Source organism: Notothenia rossii (genome assembly GCF_949606895.1).
Source record: "Notothenia rossii genome assembly, chromosome: 8".
NCBI classification, from domain to species: Eukaryota; Metazoa; Chordata; class Actinopteri; order Perciformes; family Nototheniidae; genus Notothenia; species Notothenia rossii.
This window is the reverse complement of record NC_136906.1, coordinates 40,015,701-40,026,853: the sequence shown is the minus strand read 5'-3', so window position 1 is coordinate 40,026,853 and position 11,153 is coordinate 40,015,701. Positions and strand designations below refer to the sequence as shown.

At 42.3% G+C, this 11,153-nt stretch overlaps 1 protein-coding gene across 2 annotated transcripts in view; it reads right to left on the bottom strand.

Annotated features, from left to right (window-relative positions):
• Window positions 1-2,478: 2,478 nt before the first annotated feature.
• gna13b (guanine nucleotide binding protein (G protein), alpha 13b) overlaps window positions 2,479-11,153 on the bottom strand; it is a 52,920-nt gene continuing 44,245 nt past the window's right edge. Inside the window, exons 3-5 of one of the 2 annotated variants that reach the window (XM_079644975.1) lie at window positions 9,535-9,585; window positions 7,462-7,662; window positions 2,479-4,157 (exon numbers count right to left, since the gene is read on the bottom strand). In XM_079644975.1, the coding sequence (XP_079501101.1) occupies window positions 3,786-4,157; window positions 7,462-7,662; window positions 9,535-9,585 (624 nt within the window). In that variant the 3' untranslated portion in view covers window positions 2,479-3,785. The remainder of the gene's footprint in view (window positions 4,158-7,461; window positions 7,663-9,534; window positions 9,586-11,153) is intronic. The other variant, XM_079644976.1, reaches the window with a different exon arrangement.

The following is an 11,153-nucleotide window of genomic DNA, read 5'->3' as shown; positions in this document are numbered from 1 at the left end:
CACTGTTTAACTGCACCATGGATACATGGAAATAATCCTTAAGAGGTGCAAGTGTGTTCTGGACAGATCATTACTGGAAGAGTACATCCTTGAGTTTGGCACTGTATTAATTCTCTATGTATTTTAATGCTTCTTTAAAAAAACATCTGTGGCTTAGTGTAGCTGCATGGGATTATTATAATTTAGTTGAGACCTAAAATGTAATTTTTTTTACTATTATTCAGCAGCGTCGTCTGCAAAGACACGCAGAAGAGTACGACTCACGTAGCCTATGTTTTTTTGTCTGAAGCGTACTGAACCTTTACAGTCAGGGACAGCAGAGCCACCAAAAAATATATATATATAATAGTTTTGTAAGATGCACGGTTCAGAATGGGAATGCTCTGTCTATTGGATTTTTGTCTTTGGTAAACACACGTCTATGACAGTTCCACGTTTCGTTAAGCAGGATCATCTCCACATATTAACAACACTATGATTTTTTTTTCAAAGTAAAAAGCTAACGTTAGGCTATAAGGAACTACAGCAAGGTAACATAACTTAATGTCACCACCGCTAAGCTAAAGGCGTCTAATGTTGGGCGTAATGACGTTTAGTTATCTCATTTAGCAACTTGAAAGTGTTAATATGCTAACTCATTCCTGTAGCGCTCTATGCTGATGATGGTTTAGCTCCATTATAGAGCTAACAGTGTTAAGCACCGCCCTGTGAGACAAACAGTGTGTTGTGTTCTGAGAGGGGAGGCTGTGTGGGGGTCAGGGCCTGCTCTGCTGACCTCAAGTCTTTCCATGTCCTCTGGCGGGTTGCAGGCTGTCTGAGCAGCAGGACAGTGTGCGTCTCAAAGACAAACACTGCTTCATCCAGATGCACACTGGCAGTTTGAGGAATTCACTGAGCTGTTGGCGGTCAGCTTCATCTCTTAGATTTGTGAAAACACACACCCTGGTTAGACATGTGACCTTGTTGCTCCATGCTAACATACGTTGTGAGTGGGTGACTGGAAGGACTGCACTGAGGGGACAATAATGATCTGATCTGTCAGTCCCACCTTACAGCCGATCATTGTTGTAGAACAAACATCAGATCCAAGAGGCAAGCTAAATTATTCTGCAAAATTGAGGATTAAAAATGATTACAGAACAGCTATCTAAGAGGCGGGAGCATCGGAGCCACATGGAGGACTTCATGTGTCCTCACATCTGGAGGAAGCTAAGGAAGACACCTTCAGGCAGGCAGCAGGCTCATTGTCACACACACAGGACTGAGGAAGGTTACAGCTGTTAGGAACTACATAAGGACACGTTAAACATAACAGGAAGTCCAGAGGACAATGAGGACATTAGTGACATACAAGCTGGATATTAAATACCTTTCTTTTTAACTTATGAGAGTAGAGACAGAAAGCAGTAACACAGGTACCTTTCAGGAAAATACAAATGATCTGTTGAACAAAGGAACAGACTGAGCCACCTCACCACTTGCAGAATAATACAAAAACACTTAGTGGTAATCCTACAGGGAGAGAGAAGAGACAAATCCGTCCTCATGTCTGACAGAGAGGAAGCTACAGGCCTGGATGTGAGTGGCCATTTCCAACCAGCCGGAGCCCTCAGGGGTTACAGCTTTTAATGAGACCAGTTTCACTATGTACAACTATCCAAACAATAAGTTACCGGATATTTACACTGAAGGACATTTTTAAACCAATGTTCTTTAATCTTGTGCAAGGCTTGTACATATTACCTTAAGATTCTGCCTGGCACATTTGACATGTTTGGAAATTCCTGTAACTCCATGGATCTTAGATATGGAAATGATCAATTGAATAGGACTAGTGAAGAGCGCCTCAGTGTGCAGCGTTGTGATGCAGACACTGACGCAGACAATGTGAGGCAGACAATGTGACGCAGACACTGTGACGCATGACGCAGACACTGTGACGCATGATGCAGACACTGTGATGCAGACACTGTGACGCAGACACTGTGATGCAGACACTGTGACGCAGACACTGTGACGCATGATGCAGACACTGTGATGCAGACACTGTGATGCAGACACTGTGATGCGGACACTGTGACGCAGACCAGACACTGTGACGCAGACACTGTGACGCAGACCAGACACTGTGACGCAGACCAGACACTGTGACGCAGACACTGTGACGCAGACCAGACACTGACGCAGACACTGTGACGCAGACCAGACACTGTGACGCAGACCAGACACTGTGACGCAGACACTGTGACGCAGACACTGTGACGCAGACCAGACACTGTGACGCAGACCAGACACTGTGACGCAGACACTGTGACGCAGACACTGTGACGCAGACACTGTGACGCAGACCAGACACTGAAGCAGACACTGGGACGCAGACACTGTGACGCAGACACTGTGACGCAGACACTAGGACGCAGACACTGGGACGCAGACACTGTGACGCATGATGCAGACACTGTGAGGCAGACACTGTGATGAAATCAACAGGGAAACTTTTAATCGACAGCTTTCAAATTTCCTATGGGAACTTTGGGTACGATCTTTTTCCACACAAGATGGTTGCCATAAAAATATGTTCAATGGAAGAAATTGACTTCATTCACGTGCTAAGTATCTGGATCATGGTATTTGGATAGGAAGAAACAGAAAGGACCTCTGGTGCCACACCGCTCTGTGCAGGGCCTGGGGGCGGGCTACTCTCTCACTCATTTGGTTGGGAGTTGCATCACATGCTTTAACCCTTAAAAACAGCTAGTTTGAGTATTGAGATTCAATCCTGATATGGGCAGAATGGAAATATCACAAGATGTTTGAATATCCAAATGTATGTAGGTACAGCTCACGTGATAAAAGGGTAAAATGTCTCAGTTTCTATGTTAGTGCAGAGATGGTCAGAGTTCAGCTTCAGAAGAATAGTGGAACCGAGTGGGGGTGCTGGTTGGCTTAAACCAGACAGGTGGTGTTAACAATGTGCCCTGAGAAACTGCAAAATACAACGTGTCACTATCACCCCTGCACTAGCTCCCCTTATAGCACGCTGTTTAACTTTACAAGTGGTATATGGACCCATTTAGCTGTAACAGAGTCCATCAGAAAAAAAGTGTCAACCCCTTTAAAATATAAGTTAAAGAAAAATGCATAGGTACAAACAGTATATTCATATATTAGAAAATAAACAAATGATTAGAAAAAACTAGAATTAAGTGGACTTTGGAACGGTTATTCCTATCTGTCTGTGTGTGTGCGTGTGTTAGTTCAACTGCCCAAAAAGGAAATCCCCACAGTGATGTCATCATCAAGCGCCAGTGGAACGCAGATGTAAAACAGGAGACGGAACCAAGGAAGTTCTGAACAGGAAGGCAACACCTGGTAACAGCTTCTCAGTAACAGTGATTTAAACCCCCCCCCCCCCCGGCAACAGTGGTCAGAGCAGCAGAGAGAGGAGTGTGGGGTGAATTAAAGCAACACATAGTGAGGACACATCATACAGGGTGCATATTCACTGTGGACGGGGGCTGGAGGTCATTTACAGTGGTTTCAAGGGGGGGAGGGGGGGCCTCTGAGCCAAAGGTGGCTGTTATAAGTCTTAGTGAAGCAGCTCAGTAAGGCAGAGAAGTGTGGGGGGGAATGGCTGTAGTAGTGGTGGGTTTAATACACAGTTCTAGAGAGAGGAGCCGCTCACATTAGGGAGGGAGGACGGACGGGTGGAGAGGGTGCCTGCTCCCTGCAGGACATCCGCTTTCCTTCTGCCTCCACCTATCCCTGCTCCCCCCGCTCCCCCCTCACTGCAGCATCAGCAGCTTGATGTTGTCGTGCAGGATGGTGTCCTTGACGTCGCGGAAAACCAGCCGGATGTTCTCCGTGTTGATGGCTGTGGTGAAGTGGTGGTACAGCGGCTTCTGTTGGTTCTCACGGCGCTTTTTACGAAAGCACTCCACCAGGAAGCGCTGGACGTCTGCCAGGCTGGAGGGCTCGCCCGAGAACTCAGGGAAGTAGTCTTTGATGGACACCTGCTTCACCTTCTCCTCCAGCAGGTCCGTCTTGTTGAGGAAGAGGATGATGGAGACGTTGCTGAACACCCGGTTGTTGACGATGGTCTCGAAGATGTTGAGCGACTCGCTCAGCCGGTTGGTCTGCCGGTCCTCCATCAGCACCTGGAGTGTGACAGTGCATGTGAGTGCGTGGGTTAAAGCTGACAGCGACAACGTGTGTGTGTGTGTGTGTGTGTGTGTGTGTGTGTGTCAGGTTAATTTAATAGCCATCTATCGTTTTAAGACCACTTAAAATATCCAATAAGTGAGCAAAATGAGTTAAAATATTTATAATGGTGCAAATGGCACAAATGAGATCAGATAAAATAATAACACAGAATTAAATATGAGCAATATGAAGTATTCAGCGATGTTTTCAGCTGGAAAGAAATACAACTCATTATGTAGTCCATCTATTTGGAGAACAGTATATATTAATATGTAAACCTTTCTAATGATAAAACGATATGGTCAGTCCTTTTTTGTTTAATCTTGTTTGAATGAAATACTTTAAAAAATATATAGTATTTTCCAATTTGTCCCATTTTCTCATCAACGATGAACATACAAGTACCAGATTCAAAGACAGAAATATTATATTGACAGCTTTCTCCTTAATATTTGTACAATATGTCTTTGAAACAATAGTTGAGAAATTCCATTTATTATTATTATTATTATTGTTATCTATTCAGACCATAGGCCAGAGGCCTGTACTACGAAGCAGGATTTTGGCTTAGCCGGATAACTTCAGGGTAAACTCTGGGTTTCCGGTCCTACGACGCTGGTTCACTTCTTAGTGGGCTAAATCTCCATGGTAACTAATGCTGAACGGCTAGCCTGGTCCGGAGCAGGTTAGGTTACAGGATAAGAGATCAACTCAGAGAAAGCACCGCCTGCTGACCAATCAGAGCTCAGTGTGCAGAGTTTAAGGCGATCAAGTCATATTACAGGAGAAAGGAAATACAGAAAAACTGCCGTTGCAGGAAAGACGGCCGGCAAAAATCACCGACTGTGTGAACGTGAACATGAATAGAATATCACCTCCCATCTTCAGGGCAATCTCACTATTATAACATTAGCGTTAAGAAAGCTTACGTAAATATCTGCCACAACATAAGTAACCGGATCAAAGTAACATTAAGTACAGTCCGCGGCACTGTGAGTGCAGACGTCCATGTGTCCCATTATCATTCATATCACATCATAATGTATCATATATTTCCTTATCTGAGTCAGCTGAGCCGTATCTGGCCGTGCAACACTCACAGTGTCACATACTGTATGCAGAAGTATTTTTTTAAGCAACACATTAAGTTGATGAAACACTCGAGTCAAATGTAATTAAAGTCAGATCCACTCGTGTCTTAGACGGGGCAGTGATATCATAAACCTGTTAATGTACGCATTCAAACACTTTTTCTTTTACCAGCTGTATTCACCTTGCAGGTGCAGCTATGTGGCTTTTATCCTGGATAAAGTGTTTAAGTCATGGATGTTTAAAGTTTAACTTCTTCATATGTCTAATATTATAGTTGACTTTTCATTCAGGAGGTATGACGCGCTGCGCTGTCAGTATGCTTGTCCATGTTTGTGATTGGTCAAATGTTGCTAACCCCGCCCCCTTTCATGTGAACGTGCACTCAGCCGGACAGAGAAACCCTGGTTGATTTATCGAGTTGATAACCAGCGTCGTAGGACAGCCTAGCGAGAGCACGTTTATTAGGGTTAGGTAAGCCGGGTAACTCAAACATATCCAGGATCTGTTGAACTGGATTCGTAGTACAGGCCTCATGTCTATGTGTATCATGATATTTCGATATGAAGGAATTAAGATGTGATTCCAATGAAAGACGATAAATGATTACAATGAACTCTGATAAATTATAATATATACATATATACAGAGTTGGGTGTAACGCGTTACTGTAATAATATTACTTTTGTCGGTAACAGAGTAGTGTAACGCGTTACTTTTATAATTCAGTAATCACACTACAGTTACTAACATTGCCCCGACACGCGTTACTTCGTTACTTTTATAAAATAATCACACTCACTGACAGACAAGAGGGGTTTCCGCCGCCGCGGGTTTGTATACATGTAGGCCTACGTAATCTGCGCGTCCACATCTCCACGTGCAGTGCTGCATAAACATGGCTGTGTCTTTTCATCTGTAAACTTCCTCAACGGGGCCGCTCGCTCTCTTTTCTTGATTGCCCTCTCACGGTTGAACAGTTCAATGTCCCGCTTCATTGTAGGAATTCTGCCATGTCTCTACTACTTTAGTTTGACCATCTCTGTTACTAAGTTATGGAAAACTAAATAAATAAGTAATTAGATACCTTACCGTTACTGCGCTCATAAAGAATGATAAGAATAAGAATAATGCGTCTTGAACTGGTTTAATTAATTAGTGTCTTTACGTTTCACAGACTGTTAGCTTGTTGTGGTAGGCTGGTAGCCTATTTTATTAAAGAGCATATAAAAAGAAAGACTTGTGTTATGTCTTCCTTAATGCAATAGTAATTGGGGGTGCAAGTGGAGTCTCGCAGAGGCAAAACTGTGGCGCGCTTACACTGTAGGTGCGCCACAGTCTGCGTGATCTGCCTGTAGGGAGGGGCGGGCCGGCCCTGCCAGTAAAGTAACGAGTAAAGTAAAGTAACGAGTAAAGTAACGAGTAAAGTACGAGTATAACGAGTAAAGTAACGAGTTACTTTATGTAGACAGTAACGAAGTAGTGTAATATTTTTTTTAAGTAATATGTAACGACCCCATCTCTGCATATATATGTTTACAGCCATTAAGTGTGCTCCTAGAGTGATCAGTGTGTGAGTGAACTCTGATTGAGGAAGCCCAGTGTGAGCCTGAACTCATGGTGCATACAGGCATGAGATACTGAACACCTGATCTGGACCAAGTACCATCGCCTCACATATGAAAACAACATATATATCTTCTCTGACAAGTTAGCAATTAGCCATTGTTCCTAAAGAACCACTCTTGAGTACTTAGTACTAAAATGGTAATTGAAAATGCAAGGGGCAACAGGCAGTCAGCACCACATGTCTTCAGATATATGCCCTTCACTGGCTTTGAGATATATTGTTGATATTCCAGACTTTCCCAGGACAATTACAACACTTTATTATAGACAACGTTAATAACAGCAGCAACAAAGGATGTTTTATGTAATGCATTTATCCAGGTTTATATTATTTCTATATAACTATTAAAAACAAAAATTTTCTGCTTTGCCCCACTACCCTCACCACCTGTAGTAATATTACCTGGAAACACACTAAGGTCCTCAGGAGAAAAACGTTCAAATGCAAATGTATGAAAAACAAGTGGTGATCCCTGCAGCTCCCTGTGCTGTAACATATTTCCACACAACATTCAGGAGTTCTCTGCCGTGCTCCCTCACCTGGTCATATTCAGAGGAGGAAACGAGGAATAGGATGGAGGTGACCGAGTCAAAGCATTCAAACCAGCGCCGCCTCTCAGAGCGCTGCCCCCCCACGTCCACCATCTTGAAGGGCACGTTCTTGATCTCAAAGTCGTACTCGTGGATGCCTTTGGTGGGCTTTCTGGCCAGGAGGATGTCCTGCTGGCTGGGGAGGTAATCCTGCAAGCAGATGATCAGTGTTATTGTTTTGGACAGACCTTGGATGAAAACTGCAAGAAAATCGCAAAAACTTGTGTAAAAGGTCCCACATTCAATGAGCTGTTTTGGTGTAATTTAGGGTTTCAATTTTGACAACTGTAAATAGAGGCATATTGTTCTCATCTAGAGCACATTGTCAGTAAATGATCTTTAAAATATTTTTATAAAAATACATACCGAAACACGTAAACTAAATCAGAGTTAAGAGGAGTACAGATCTTTTTGTTCCCGATAAACCCAGTACACACTTCCCATGTTGCTGCCTTGGGGACATCCCTGTCCAACACTGCATTCTTCAAATACCACAGAGCATAAACAAGAGTGGGGCTTCAAGAGAGAGGGAGAGAGGGAGAGTGAGTGAGTGAGTGAGTGAGTGAGTGAGTGAGTAAGTGAGTGTGTGTGTGTATGTTACATTCATGTCCGTCAGAAATGCCATCATTTCATAATGTTTTCCATGAGAAATTCAAGTAAAATGCGAATAATTACTTAGCATATCAAATCTTGAGCTTTGGCAAAAATGTGTTCTGTAAGGTCACAGTGACCTTGAACTTTGACCACAAAATCTTAAATCAGCTTAATCTGTGAGTCCAAGTAGACTTTGGTGCAGTATTTACAGTAATACTTGGAGTTCCTGAGATAACCTGATCACAGGAAAATCTGCCAAGTGCATCTTAAATATGTTGGATAAAAAATGATTATTATTATGATTGGACATTACATTTTTTAGACCAAGGGATAATGAAGCACTGCTTTTGCCCCACTCAGTTTACAGGTCTAGTTTGCTTTTTATAATTCCTGACTTTCGGTGCCTGAGGGCAGCTCTTTCTGTAGGCTGATGTCTGGGGACTATTTGTCTGTAGGTGTTGTGTGTTCAGTAAGCATGTGTTTTTATAGCAGGGAGCATGTTGGTGGCTTCCTGTCTTCAGTTAAACATGTGCTGTTAGCTTGTAGTATATAGAGCAATAGCTATCTGTATCCGCTCATTGTTGATAGTAGTACAGCTGTGTATTCTGATACAGTACGGTGCTGCTTCATTGATTAGGCATTTCTCATTTATTTTTGTTTGCCTGCTGTTTATGTTTGAGTGTAAGAGAGAATTCTCAAAATGATCATCAATCAAAGACAATGCAGTTAAACATCATCCTCTTGTTTTCTTATTTGAGTATAGAAATAACTGGCTAATAAATGAATTGATATTGGTTTTAGCTACCTCAGAGAATTGATATTGGTTTTAGCTACCTCAGAGGCAGGAAGGATCCATCAGCTGTTTATTTTGCTCTCAGATAATTTACAGATCATTTACAAATGTGGGTTTATATTAAATGTAAATGTGTAAACAACACTAAGGATTATCTTTTCGAACGGAAATAATGATCTGCTCTCTCCTCTCCAAGGTGCAGAATGTGTCCATCAAGGATTAAAATGAACTTACAATTAGACTTATACCTTTGCAATTTGTAGTTTTGAAAGTGATTATATCCTTCTCTTCATGCCAAATCAAATGTTTAATCAGAGCCCACCAACTCATTAAAGACATGTCCCATTTCTAGCTGTATACTCCTATAGTGATGCAGAGTGTAAAACTTGTATTCCTCTGCCATGGGCTGTTGGAACGGGACATGAACAGTGAACACATCTTTATTGTTTCTATATTGCTCCGTGGAAATATTAGCAGTTGGTTAATAATCGGTTCCTGATTTATTTCAGCAGGCTTTAGGATTAATTATTATACTGAAGACTTGAGACCCAGAGTTGAGACATGAGGACAGGCACATATTCACTTCTCTTTCTCACACCCCCCGCCTACTGGGCTCAGTGATGGGTGGAACTTACCGACTTTCCAAGCTTTTCCAAATTGTCCAGGAAATACTTGACTGACTCGCCCTGAGAGAGTGTGAGAGAGAGAGAGAGAGAGAGGGGGAGAGAGAGAGAGAGGGGGAGAGGGAGAGAGAGAGAGGGAGAGAGATTAGGGAATCAACTCAGAATTCTAAATGAATGTCACATTCCACATGGCTCTTGAAGTCATCATCATTCTTTCTGTGAAGCCATGGCCCATCACCATTGAGGGTGAAAACAGGCAGCCTATCTGTAGAGCTGTGAAACAGTATCTACGGTACATGAGATACACACAGTGGCGACTCGTCATTGGGGGCAGGTGGGCACCTACTGTCAGCAGAAATGAATTAAAATGAGAATTCCAAAAATATGTATAAAATATATGTTAAAATATATTTAAAGATCATGTATAGTCGTCTGATTCGTCTCTACATTGCTGTTTTAGTCTGTGTTCTTCTAATTAGTGTCCACAGTGTGCCTATTGAGCCGCGTTGAGCGATGTGGATCTAGCCCCTCTCTCTCGCTGTCAAAATGAATGGGTGCTGTAAAAACTACACTGCGCATGCTCAGAGTCTTTTTGTATTCAATGTGTGAGGCAAAAAAATAATCACAAGTGGGGCAAAGTGCTGGCAACCCCACCAAAACGTCAAGAGGGGTCTGCCTGCAGACCTCCACTCTCAGGACACCTCCACTGTCAGTACAGGAAGTGACGATTCTGACGAACACGTTTTTTCCCCGCCCACCGAAGGACTCGTCTGATGGTTTTTGCAAATCAGTAAGGTAAGGTGCGTGACCTGTTGGCACTATCCAAAACAATGAATGCAGTCTAAATGTATTGTTTCGCAGACAAAACAACATTTATCGATATAATATATATATACTTGCAGAGCATATCATTTTCTTATCATAGGCCACCTATGCCGCTATTCTCTGATGCGTCTCAATATCATCAGCGGTAATAAATAAAAAAGTTGATGCAGATGGAAAGCAATTTAATGCACTCAGTTACCGAGACATGGGAAACTGAGCACAAGTTTGTGATAAATGGAGACAAGCCGGTATGTCTTTTTTGCTACGAGTCAGTGGCATTTCGTGAGAAACCTAAGTAACCGTGTGTGTGTGTGTGTGTGTGTGTGTGTGTGTGTGTGTGTATGTGTGTCTGTGTGTATGTGCCTATGTACAAGCATGTTTTTTTGTTACTGAACTAATTTCTTTAATAAATTGTGCAATAGTTGTACATTTGAATGTCTGCTTGCAATTCTTTTTCATAGCTTTCTGCTTTCACAGCTAGTTATTAATTACGTTATTACTAAAACCAATAATAATCGAATGCAGAGGCAATTGTGTAATGTGAAAAATATATATTTATAAAGTCTTTTTACGTTGTTAGCTAAGTGTTTGTCAGTTCGGCTTTATTAAACGTTTGTGTAAAGAGGTTAGCAAGGGTAAGTCTGCATTTGTTGTTGTTGGCAATGACACTGGTGTCTTTTAAAAGAAGAGATAATGCAGATTAACCCTTGTGGCTTCCTCAAATGTTCAACCTTTCGACCCCTTCGTGGCAAAAATGGACACGCCCATAATAAGTGCTATTAAATCATCATACATCAATATTTCTT